This window comes from Oncorhynchus clarkii, chromosome 7, assembly GCF_045791955.1.
Source record: "Oncorhynchus clarkii lewisi isolate Uvic-CL-2024 chromosome 7, UVic_Ocla_1.0, whole genome shotgun sequence".
In the NCBI taxonomy this organism is placed as follows: domain Eukaryota; kingdom Metazoa; phylum Chordata; class Actinopteri; order Salmoniformes; family Salmonidae; genus Oncorhynchus; species Oncorhynchus clarkii.
In genome coordinates, this window is record NC_092153.1 from 6,374,022 (window position 1) to 6,388,222 (window position 14,201).

At 49.8% G+C, this 14,201-nt stretch overlaps 1 protein-coding gene across 3 annotated transcripts in view; it reads right to left on the reverse strand.

The window, feature by feature from the left end:
- Positions 1 to 14,201, reverse strand: part of LOC139412768 (arf-GAP with GTPase, ANK repeat and PH domain-containing protein 1-like) — a 189,014-nt gene that overhangs the window by 137,731 nt on the left and 37,082 nt on the right. For all 3 annotated transcript variants that reach the window (XM_071159467.1, XM_071159466.1, XM_071159465.1), the window contains exons 2-3: positions 7,875 to 7,933; positions 7,110 to 7,197 (exon numbers count right to left, since the gene is read on the reverse strand). In XM_071159467.1, coding sequence (XP_071015568.1) covers positions 7,110 to 7,197; positions 7,875 to 7,933 — 147 coding nt within the window. The remainder of the gene's footprint in view (positions 1 to 7,109; positions 7,198 to 7,874; positions 7,934 to 14,201) is intronic.

Genomic DNA, 14,201 nt, shown 5'->3' on the forward strand with positions numbered 1-14,201 from the left:
AGCCAGCACGTTGTGGTGACGTTGTGAGAACGTTGTGACAACAGCCAGGTGTGTTTGGGTTGGTGTTCTATAACCTATCATAATGTGTCCATTCATACGCTGTGTGTCTGAGAGGACCTGAGAGAGACCACCACAGCAGTCAGTACTAGCTGCCATTCCCTCTGCAGACTCCAGTCTACACACTAAGAATAGGCCTGGGAGCAACTACAGCAGCCTACAACTCAATCAATTTCCAGGAGAATTGGGGACCGTCTTGGGAGCATCCATTTTTAGATAGGTGGTTAAGACAGCGTGTGTGATCAAGCAGGGATTTTCTATATTTGTTGGGCCATTGGTCATGGAACAACTATATCAAAGAGACAGAGTTCTTTTGGGTGGAAACACTTCCTAGATGGGCGGCGGTGCCAAGAATTTGCCTGGATCAAAGACCGAAGGCTTGTCGTTTTAACTTCGCTAAAACACATTCTGCCTTCAAATGCTGGATTGTGTTTCTCTTGGCAGCTGACTGTTATAATCAAGAGGCAAAGAAGCGAAAAACACCCGTTGAGTTGTTGACATTTTTCTTTTTGGATATTCCCTAGCCTGCCACCGGCACGCACAGACTCAAGCCAGCAGCTATGAAGAGTGACTTTTTGGATATTCCCTAGCCTGCCACCGGCATGCACAGACTCAAGCCAGCAGCTATGAAGAGTGACTTTTTGGATATTCTCTAGCCTGCCACCGGCACGCACAGACTCAAGCCAGCAGCTATGAAGAGTGACTTTTTGGATATTCCCTAGCCTGCCACCGGCATGCACAGACTCAAGCCAGCAGCTATGAAGAGTGCCTTTTTGGATATTCTCTAGCCTGCCACCGGCACGCACAGACTCAAGCCAGCAGCTATGAAGAGTGACTTTTTGGATATTCCCTAGCCTGCCACCGGCATGCACAGACTCAAGCCAGCAGCTATGAAGAGTGACTTTTTGGATATTCCCTAGCCTGCCACCGGCATGCACAGACTCAAGCCAGCAGCTATGAAGAGTGACTTTTTGGATATTCCCTAGCCTGCCACCGGCATGCACAGACTCAAGCCAGCAGCTATGAAGAGTGACTTTTTGGATATTCCCTAGCCTGCCACCGGCATGCACAGACTCAAGCCAGCAGCTATGAAGAGTGACTTTTTGGATATTCCCTAGCCTGCCACCGGCACGCACAGACTCAAGCCAGCAGCTATGAAGAGTGACTTTTTGGATATTCCCTAGCCTGCCACCGGCACGCACAGACTCAAGCCAGCAGCTATGAAGAGTGACTTTTTGGATATTCCCTAGCCTGCCACCGGCACGCACAGACTCAAGCCAGCAGCTATGAAGAGTGACTTTTTGGATATTCCCTAGCCTGCCACCGGCATGCACAGACTCAAGCCAGCAGCTATGAAGAGTGACTTTTTGGATATTCCCTAGCCTGCCACCGGCATGCACAGACTCAAGCCAGCAGCTATGAAGAGTGACTTTTTGGATATTCCCTAGCCTGCCACCGGCATGCACAGACTCAAGCCAGCAGCTATGAAGAGTGACTTTTTGGATATTCCCTAGCCTGCCACCGGCATGCACAGACTCAAGCCAGCAGCTATGAAGAGTGACTTTTTGGATATTCCCTAGCCTGCCACCGGCACGCACAGACTCAAGCCAGCAGCTATGAAGAGTGACTTTTTGGATATTCCCTAGCCTGCCACCGGCACGCACAGACTCAAGCCAGCAGCTATGAAGAGTGACTTTTTGGATATTCCCTAGCCTGCCACCGGCATGCACAGACTCAAGCCAGCAGCTATGAAGAGTGACTTTTTGGATATTCTCTAGCCTGCCACCGGCACGCACAGACTCAAGCCAGCAGCTATGAAGAGTGACTTTTTGGATATTCCCTAGCCTGCCACCGGCATGCACAGACTCAAGCCAGCAGCTATGAAGAGTGACTTTTTGGATATTCCCTAGCCTGCCACCGGCATGCACAGACTCAAGCCAGCAGCTATGAAGAGTGACTTTTTGGATATTCCCTAGCCTGCCACCGGCATGCACAGACTCAAGCCAGCAGCTATGAAGAGTGACTTTTTGGATATTCCCTAGCCTGCCACCGGCATGCACAGACTCAAGCCAGCAGCTATGAAGAGTGACTTTTTGGATATTCCCTAGCCTGCCACCGGCATGCACAGACTCAAGCCAGCAGCTATGAAGAGTGACTTTTTGGATATTCTCTAGCCTGCCACCGGCACGCACAGACTCAAGCCAGCAGCTATGAAGAGTGACTTTTTGGATATTCCCTAGCCTGCCACCGGCATGCACAGACTCAAGCCAGCAGCTATGAAGAGTGACTTTTTGGATATTCCCTAGCCTGCCACCGGCATGCACAGACTCAAGCCAGCAGCTATGAAGAGTGACTTTTTGGATATTCCCTAGCCTGCCACCGGCATGCACAGACTCAAGCCAGCAGCTATGAAGAGTGACTTTTTGGATATTCCCTAGCCTGCCACCGGCATGCACAGACTCAAGCCAGCAGCTATGAAGAGTGACTTTTTGGATATTCTCTAGCCTGCCACCGGCACGCACAGACTCAAGCCAGCAGCTATGAAGAGTGACTTTTTGGATATTCCCTAGCCTGCCACCGGCACGCACAGACTCAAGCCAGCAGCTATGAAGAGTGACTTTTTGGATATTCCCTAGCCTGCCACCGGCATGCACAGACTCAAGCCAGCAGCTATGAAGAGTGACTTTTTGGATATTCTCTAGCCTGCCACCGGCACGCACAGACTCAAGCCAGCAGCTATGAAGAGTGACTTTTTGGATATTCCCTAGCCTGCCACCGGCATGCACAGACTCAAGCCAGCAGCTATGAAGAGTGACTTTTTGGATATTCCCTAGCCTGCCACCGGCATGCACAGACTCAAGCCAGCAGCTATGAAGAGTGACTTTTTGGATATTCCCTAGCCTGCCACCGGCATGCACAGACTCAAGCCAGCAGCTATGAAGAGTGACTTTTTGGATATTCCCTAGCCTGCCACCGGCATGCACAGACTCAAGCCAGCAGCTATGAAGAGTGACTTTTTGGATATTCCCTAGCCTGCCACCGGCATGCACAGACTCAAGCCAGCAGCTATGAAGAGTGACTTTTTGGATATTCTCTAGCCTGCCACCGGCACGCACAGACTCAAGCCAGCAGCTATGAAGAGTGACTTTTTGGATATTCCCTAGCCTGCCACCGGCATGCACAGACTCAAGCCAGCAGCTATGAAGAGTGACTTTTTGGATATTCCCTAGCCTGCCACCGGCATGCACAGACTCAAGCCAGCAGCTATGAAGAGTGACTTTTTGGATATTCCCTAGCCTGCCACCGGCATGCACAGACTCAAGCCAGCAGCTATGAAGAGTGACTTTTTGGATATTCCCTAGCCTGCCACCGGCATGCACAGACTCAAGCCAGCAGCTATGAAGAGTGACTTTTTGGATATTCTCTAGCCTGCCACCGGCATGCACAGACTCAAGCCAGCAGCTATGAAGAGTGACTTTTTGGATATTCCCTAGCCTGCCACCGGCATGCACAGACTCAAGCCAGCAGCTATGAAGAGTGACTTTTTGGATATTCCCTAGCCTGCCACCGGCATGCACAGACTCAAGCCAGCAGCTATGAAGAGTGACTTTTTGGATATTCCCTAGCCTGCCACCGGCATGCACAGACTCAAGCCAGCAGCTATGAAGAGTGACTTTTTGGATATTCCCTAGCCTGCCACCGGCATGCACAGACTCAAGCCAGCAGCTATGAAGAGTGACTGACAGACAAATACAGTGGGACACACAGATCATCCTTCAGTTTTACTCCTGCATTTAAACGTTAAACCTTCCAATAGGTGTCTCAATATTTACTAGGCTATTCCCCTATAAGACTATCTAAGCCCATCTACAGGGCGGCAGGTAGGCTATCAGTTAAGACCATCGGGCCAGTAACCGAAAGGTTGCGGTTTCAAATCCCTGAGCCGACTAGGTTTCAAAAATATGTCAATATGCCCTTGAGCAAGGCACTTAAAGGAACAATTGGGGTTAAGTCTCTCTGGATAAGAGCGACTGCTAAATGACTAAAATGTCAAATGTAAATTTATGAGGCAACGTTTTCCATACAGAGTGTTGAAATATTAACATGCTGAGGTCTCTGAAAGTAGAGCGTAGAGAGGGCTCCCGTCTGTGGGCGAGCAGAGCTGGCAGGGTGCCTCCTCTAAGCTTCAATAATGGATGCAGAGTATGGCTGTCTCCTCAGGGCCTGGACCGAACTGATGATGCTAACACGCTACCGCTACATGAAGGGCTGCATCTCAATAGTGTCTGGTGACTTCCTGTCCCAATCTCCTTTCCTTCATCTGCATTGATATGAAGCCACAGGAGAGCTGAAAGCAATAGGACAGATGAGCGATGACTGCCATGTATCTGACTTGGTACCTGTCCACTTCTTTTAGACTACTGCAGCTGAACAAGAGGAGAGGAGATGATTAAAGGAGGACACTGGACTATTGAGACACAGCCTGGTGTGGAGGAGAGGACACTGGACTATTGAGACGCAGCCTGGAGTGAAGGAGAGGACACTGGACTATTGAGACGCAGCCTGGAGTGGAGGAGAGGACACTGGACTATTGAGATGCAGCCTGGAGTGGAGGAGAAGACACTGGACTATTGAGACGCAGCCTGGAGTGGAGGAGAGGACACTGGACTATTGAGACGGAGCCTGGTGTGGAGGAGAGGACACTGGACTATTGAGACGCAGCCTGGAGTGGAGGAGAGGACACTGGACTATTGAGACGCAGCCTGGAGTGGAGGAAAGGACACTGGACTATTGAGACGCAGCCTGGAGTGGAGGAGAGGACACTGGACTATTGAGATGCAGCCTGGAGTGGAGGAGAGGACACTGGACTATTGAGACGCAGCCTGGAGTGGAGGAGAGGACACTGGACTATTGAGACGCAGCCTGGTGTGGAGGAGAGGACACTGGACTATTGAGACGCAGCCTGGAGTGGAGGAGAGGACACTGGACTATTGAGATGCAGCCTGGAGTGGAGGAGAGGACACTGGACTATTGAGACGCAGCCTAGAGTGGAGGACAGGACACTGGACTATTGAGACGCAGCCTGGTGTGGAGGAGAGGACACTGGACTATTGAGACGCAGCCTGGAGTGGAGGAGAGGACACTGGACTATTGAGACGCAGCCTGGTGTGGAGGAGAGGAGCACCTCAGGCTTAGCTTGAGGAGAGGTAACAGGGAGAGAACACTAGCTTCAGGACTAACATACTGCTCTCTCCAGCTCCTTGTAGCTGGGCAGTTGGGTTAAGCAACCTCTTTAAGCTAGTGGCACTATTTTTATGTTTGGAAAAATAACGTTCCCAAAGTAAACGGCCTATTTCTCATGACCAGATGCTAGAATTTGCATATAATTGACAGATTAGGATAGAAAACACTAAAGTTTCCAAAACTGTCAAAATATTGTCTGTGGGTATAACAGAACTGATATTGCAGGCGAAAGCCTGAGGATAATCCAATCAGGAAGAGCCTCTTATTTTGTGTTATTCTGTGTTCCTATGCGTGCCTGTCTTCCATTTAAAGGGATATCAACCAGATTCCTTTTTCTGTGGCTTCCCTAAGGTGTCAACAGTCTTTAGACATAGTTTCAGGCTTTCATTTTGAAAAATGAGCGTGAAGGATCACATTGCGTAAGTGGAGAGGTGGGGGCTCTCAGAGTGAGTTGGTGCACAATTGAGTAAACCGGCCATTGTTCCTCCCGCTGTTATGGAAAAAAGCTACACACTCGGTTGATATATTATCAAATATATATTTTAAAAACTACCTGAGGAATGATTATAAAAAATGTTTGACATGTTTCTGTGGACATTATGAAGACTATTTGGAATTTCCGTCTGCGTTGTCGTGACCGCTCTTTCCTGTGGATTTCTGAACATAACGCCACAAACAAAAGTCAGTATTTTGGGTATAAAAATAATCTTTATGGAACAAAAGGAACATTTGCTGTGTAACTGGGAGTCTCGTGAGTGAAAACATCCGAAGATAATCAAAGGTAAACGGTTAATTTGATTGCTTTTCTGATTTTTGTGACCAAGCTTCATGATGCTAAGTGTACATAATCCTATGCTAGGCTATCGATAAACTTACACAAACGCTTGGATTGCTTTCGCTGTAAAGCATAATTTCAAAATCTGAGACGACAGGGTGATTTACAAAAGGCTAAGCTGTGCTTCAAAATATTGCACTTGTAATTTCATGAATATGAATATTTTCTAGTAATATTATTTGACTGTTGCGCTATGCTATTCAGCGGTTGCAGACGGAGATGATCCCGCTACAGGGATGGGTAGCGGCAAGAAGTTTTCAGCATGAGCACGGCACCCTGGTGAATTTATTAAGGCTTTCTAAGAAGCTTTTCCCTACCCAACCACACCACTATCGACTGACAGACATGATCTGCATCTGAAACGGCACCCTATTCCCTATATATAGTGCCCTAAAACAAAGTAGTGAAAAGGGTGCCATTTCAGAGTCCTCCACTGACAGGTACAGACACACATCGGTACAGACACGCACACTGGTACAGACACCGCACACTGGTACAGACACGCACACTGGTACAGACACGCACACTGGTACAGACACGCACACTGGTACAGACACCGCACACTGGTACAGACACCGCACACTGGTACAGACACGCACACTGGTACAGACACGCACACTGGTACAGACACGCACACTGGTACAGACACGCACACTGGTACAGACACACACACTGGTACAGACACACACTGGTACAGACACGCACACTGGTACAGACACGCACACTGGTACAGACACACACACTGGTACAGACACACACACTGGTACAGACACACACTGGTACAGACACGCACACTGGTACAGACACGCACACTGGTACAGACACGCACACTGGTACAGACACGCACACTGGTACAGACACGCACACTGGTACAGACACGCACACTGGTACAGACACACACACTGGTACAGACACACACAGGTACAGACACACACACAAACGTGGTGAGCAGCAGAGAGCACCCTGGTCTTACCTTCTGGAGATTCCTCCTGGACGTATGTTCCTGTCAGGTACCTGTGAACCAGCGCAGACTTCCCACTGGCCAGGTTACCCACAATGCCCTGGGGGAGGAAGAAGAACAGGGAAGTGAGGCTGTTTCCTGGTTTTGCATATCTTCTACTTTGGCTTGTAATAATCAGAATGGTTGTGCTGCAGTGGATAAAGCTGAGAAGATCTTCAGAGGAAGACTGCCTCAGATGCCTACATGAATATAGAGAATATGGAATATAGAGGAAGACTGCCTCAGATGCCTACATGAATATAGAGAATATGGAATATAGAGGAAGACTGCCTCAGATGCCTACATGAATATAGAGAATATGGAATATAGAGGAAGACTGCCTCAGATGCCTACATGAATATAGAGAATATGGAATATAGAGGAAGACTGCCTCAGATGCCTACATGAATATAGAGAATATGGAATATAGAGGAAGAATGCCTCAGATGCATACATGAATATAGAGAATATGGAATATAGAGGAAGACTGCCTCAGATGCATACATGAATATAGAGAATATGGAATATAGAGGAAGACTGCCTCAGATGCCTACATGAATATAGAGAATATGGAATATAGAGGAAGACTGCCTCAGATGCATACATGAATATAGAGAATATGGAATATAGAGGAAGGCAATTCTATTCTGTTTCAAGTTTTGACCTCATTCCTGGTCTGTGTACATGTACGTCCAGGAGAAGACTCACTGGAGCGTTTGTATCCAATTTCAGACTCACCACTTTGAGTTCTGGTACCGATCGGCTCAGGGTCCACTCCTGGCTGTTCACAAAGGCGTCTGCAACAAAGAGAGAGAAGCCTGTCAATCAACGGCACACACACAAGACCCAGATAACATCAGAGGTCTGACAAGCTGTAATACATGTCCTCCAGACGTCACGGCAACAAGGGTTCCAATCTGTTCCTGCTCAGTAGTCACCCACTAACAGGGAGGAAAGAGACAGACAAACAAGAAGAAAGGGGGAGGATGAGGAGACGAGTAGGAGAGACTTCGGGGAGGATGGGAGCGTATCATGAAAGATGACAGCTGAGTGACAGCTAGGATAGCTGCATCCTCTCAGAGATACTTCCTGTCTGGTCTGAATGGATGTCTTCAGTAGAGCATATCAGCTGTACATACACATGGAACAGCAAGTCAACAAGACCGATGATACACTACACTGAACAACTACTATACCAGCTATACCACGAATCCTGAAGAATACTGCCCATAGTAGGTGTGTGTGGTATTGGCTGACGTGCTACTGGCTAGGTGTAATATCTCCCTGGCTGTGAGGCTACTGGCTAGGTGTAATATCTCCCTGGCTGTGAGGATACTGGCTAGGTGTAATATCTCCCTGGCTGTGAGGATACTGGCTGTGAGGCTACTGGCTAGGTGTAATATCTCCCTGGCTGACGTGCTACTGGCTAGGTGTAATATCTCCCTGTCTGTGAGGCTACTGGCTAGGTGTAATATCTCCCTGGCTGTGAGGCTACTGGCTAGGTGTAATATCTCCCTGGCTGTGAGGCTACTGGCTAGGTGGAATATCTCCCTGGCTGTGAGGATACTGGCTAGGTGTAATATCTCCCTGGCTGTGAGGCTACTGGCTAGGTGTAATATCTCCCTGGCTGTGAGGCTACTGACTAGGTGTAATATCTCCCTGGCTGTGAGGCTACTGGCTAGGTGTAATATCTCCCTGACCGTAAGGCTACTGGCTAGGTGTAATATCTCCCTGGCTGTGAGGATACTGGCTGTGAGGCTACTGGCTAGGTGTAATATCTCCCTGGCTGTGAGGATACTGGCTAGGTGTAATATCTCCCTGGCAGTGAGGATACTGGCTAGGTGTAATATCTCCCTGGCTGTGAGGATACTGGCTAGGTGTAATATCTCCCTGGCTGTGAGGCCCATTAGCCTGACTGGGCCCAGGTCTTATTATCCATCAGAGGCCCAGCATGGCTGCCAAACAAAAGCAGCAGGCCCGCGGTGGAGCCGGTCACACTCTTAATGTTTAATATCACACCAGCTGCTCTGCGACTGGCTCTATTGGAGCCACTGAGCTCCATCTTGGCTCACTGTTGTGGCGCTGGCAGGGCCATTCTCTGGCTACACACGGGTAATGCCAGAATAGATCTTTCAGGAGGAACCAGGCTAACCAAAGCCCCAATCAGAGGGGATGTGGGCGTGGCTTACACCCATAGAGGTGAGAGGGTTAGGGGTGGAGCTAGTCATTACATACAAGGCATTCTGATGCCAACTGTCCTTACGCCACACCCGTTTCCTTGTCTGTTATTAAGGCTAGTGGACTAACAGGAGATGTGGCCTCTACTCTGATTCGTTCTGTCGGTCCTGTGTACATTCCTCCACTTCACCCTCGGCTGTTTATGAGACAGAGATTAGACCTGGCAGGATGGATGGAAGGTTAAGTGAGGTCAGTGTGTGGGCCAGTTTATTTAACTGTAGGTTACAGCTGTGTGAGGAGGTTGAGTTGAGAGACTGTAATGTGAATGTGTTGTTTGGAATCTGTTGACTTGACTGTAATAATGGGTGGTGCATGTGTGAGTGACTGCTAAATGAGCGTGGGTGAAACAGTGTATTGTCGTCTATAATTGCAGTGTGCTGTGTACAGTTTGTGTGTGTAGTAATGCGTGGGGGGAATAAACTGCCATCCCTCTGCCACTTCAATCACTCCCCTCATTTCCCAAGACCTCCTAGCCTCTCCTCCTCCTCCTCACTGGTTGTTACAGCAGATACTGTAGAACACTCAACACAGCACACACACCTAACTAGTAACGGTCACACACACACACACACACCTAACTAGTAACGGTCACACACACACACACACACACACACACACCTAACTAGTAACAGTCTCACACACACACACACCTAACTAGTAACGGTCACACACACACACACCTAACTAGTAACGGTCACACACACACACACACCTAACTAGTAACGGTCACACACACACACACACACACCTAACTAGTAACGGTCACACACACACACACCTAACTAGTAACGGTCACACACACACACCTACTAGTAACTGTCACACACATACACCTAACTAGTAACGGTCACACACACACACCTACTAGTAACGGTCACACACATACACCTAACTAGTAACGGTCACACACACACACACCTAACTAGTAACGGTCACACACACACCTAACTAGAAACGGTCACACACACACACCTAACTAGTAACAGTCACACACACAATTCACTGCTGGTTACTGGTGTGTGTGTGGTCAGTTTTATCAGGGCCATCCAGTCACTCACCACAGTGTTACCCTGGAGGGAGCTGACACATATAATATCAGGTCATTCTAGAAAAGGACTCTGTTCATGCTTGTTATAATCCCACACAACACAGTGCAGTTCTAATAGAAGGCCATTTAGCAGACACTATTATCCAGAGAGACTTGGTCCAGAGAGACTTGGTCCAGAGAGACTTGGTCCAGAGAGACTTGGTCCAAAGAGACTTGGTCCAAAGAGACTTGGTCCAAAGAGACTTGGTCCAGAGAGACTTGGTCCAAAGAGACTTGGTCCAGAGAGACTTGGTCCAGAGAGACTTGGTCCAGAGAGACTTGGTCCAGAGAGACTTGGTCCAAAGAGACTTGGTCCAAAGAGACTTGGTCCAAAGAGACTTGGTCCAAAGAGACTTGGTCCAGAGAGACTTGGTCCAGAGAGACTTGGTCCAGAGAGACTTGGTCCAGAGAGACTTAGTCATGCATGCATACATTTTCACGTATGGGCTACACTACAGGGAGACACTACACTACACTACAGGCAGACACTACACTACGGGCAGACACGACACTACACTACACTACAGGCAGACACTACGCTACAGGCAGACACTACACTACAGGCAGACACTACAGACAGACACTACACTACAGGCAGACACTACAGACAGACACTACACTACAGGCAGACACGACACTACAGGCAGACACGACACTACAGGCAGACACGACACTACAGGCAGACACGACACTACACTACAGGCAGACACTACAGACAGACACTACACTACAGGCAGACACAACACTACATGCAGACACTACACTACAGGCAGACACTACACTACAGGCAGACACTACACTACACTACAGGCAGACAGTCACTACACTACAGGCAGACATGACACTACAGGCAGGCAGTCACTACAGACAGACACTACACTACACTACAGGCAGACACGACACTACAGGCAGGCAGTCACTACACTACAGGCAGACACGACACTACAGGCAGGCAGTCACTACAGACAGACACTACACTACAGGCAGACACGACACTACAGGCAGACACGACACTACACTACAGGCAGACACGACACTACACTACAGGCAGACACGACAATACACTACAGGCAGACACGACACGACAGGCAGACACGACACGACAGGCAGACACGACACGACAGGCAGACACGACACGACAGGCAGACACGACAGGCAGACACGACACTACAGGCAGACACGACACTACAGGCAGACACGACACTACAGGCAGACACGACACTACAGGCAGACACGACACTACAGGCAGACACGACACGACAGGCAGACACGACACTACAGGCAGACACGACACTACAGGCAGACACGACACGACAGGCAGACACTACAGGCAGACACGACACGACAGGCAGACACGACAGGCAGACACGACACGACAGGCAGACACGACACTACACTACAGGCAGACACAACACTACAGGCAGGCAGACACTACACTACAGGCAGACACGACACTACAGGCAGACACGACACTACACTACAGGCAGACACGACACTACACTACAGGCAGACACGACACTACACTACAGGCAGACACGACACTACACTACAGGCAGACACGACACTACACTACAGGCAGACACGACAGGCAGACACGACACTACAGGCAGACACGACACGACAGGCAGACACGACATGACAGGCAGACACGACACGACAGGCAGACACGACACGACAGGCAGACACGACACGACAGGCAGACACGACACGACAGGCAGACACTACAGGCAGACACGACACGACAGGCAGACACGACACGACAGGCAGACACGACACGACAGGCAGACACGACACTACAGGCAGACACAACACTACAGGCAGGCAGACACTACACTACAGGCAGACACGACACTACACTACAGGCAGACACGACACTACACTACAGGCAGACACAACACTACACTACAGGCAGACACGACACTACACTACAGGCAGACACGACACGACACTACAGGCAGACACGACACTACAGGCAGACACGACACGACAGGCCGACACGACAGGCAGACACGACAGGCAGACGCAGACACAACAGGCAGACACGACACTACACTACAGGCAGACACGACACTACACTACAGGCAGACACGACACTACACTACAGGCAGACACGACACTACACTACAGGCAGACACGACACTACACTACAGGCAGACACGACACTACACTACAGGCAGACACGACAGGCAGACACGACACTACAGGCAGACACGACAGGCAGACACGACATGACAGGCAGACACGACACGACACGACAGGCAGACACGACACGACAGGCAGACACGACACTACAGGCAGACACGACACGACAGGCAGACACTACAGGCAGACACGACACGACAGGCAGACACTACACGACACGACAGGCAGACACGACACGACACTACAGGCAGACACAACACTACAGGCAGGCAGACACGACACTACAGGCAGACACGACACTACACTACAGGCAGACACGACACTACACTACAGGCAGACAAGACACTACACTACAGGCAGACACGACACTACACTACAGGCAGACACGACAGGCAGTCACTACACTACAGGCAGATAGTCACTACACTACACTACAGGCAGACAGTCACTACACTACACTACAGGCAGACAGTCACTTCACTACAGGCAGACAGTCACTACAGTACAGGCAGACACTACACTAGTCACTACACTACAGGCAGACAGTCACTACACTACAGGCAGACAGTCACTACAGTACAGGCAGACAGTCACTACACTACACTACAGGCAGACATTACACTACAGGCAGACAGTCACTACACTACAGGCAGACAGTCACTACAGTACACTACAGGCAGACAGTCACTACAGTACACTACAGGCAGACAGTCACTACACTACATGACAGGCAGACACTACAGTACAGGCAGACAGTCACTACACTAAAGACACCACACACTCTTTATTAATGCCTTGAGTACCAAACAGGTGATTATGGGAAGGCTGTGGACCATATTTTCAGACGTTATCCCAACCCATCGTATTCCACCACATCAGTCCAGTCTCCCGTGTCTGAGGACAGCAGGTGTCACGTCCTCTGACATGACACTACAGGCAGACACGACAGGCAGACACGACACTACAGGTAGACACGACACGACAGGCAGACACGACACTACAGGCAGACACGACAGGCAGACACGACACTACAGGCAGACACGACACTACAGGCAGACACGACACGACAGGCCGACACGACAGGCAGACACGACAGGCAGACGCAGACACGACAGGCAGACACGACACGACAGGCAGACACTACACGACACGACAGGCAGACACGACACGACACTACAGGCAGACACGATATGACACTACAGGCAGACACGACACTACAGGCAGACACGACATGACACTACAGGCAGACACGACAGGCAGACACGACACGACAGGCAGACACGACAGGCAGACACGACACGACAGGCAGACACTACAGGCAGACACGACACGACAGGCAGACACGACAGTTAGACACGACACGACACTACAGGCAGACACGACACTACACTACAGGCAGACACGACACTACACTACAGGCAGACACGACACTACACTACAGGCAGACACGACACTACACTACAGGCAGACACGACACTACACTACAGGCAGACACGACACGACACTACAGGCAGACACGACACGACACTACAGGCAGACACGACACTACACTACAGGCAGACACGACACTACACTACACTACAGGCAGACACGACACG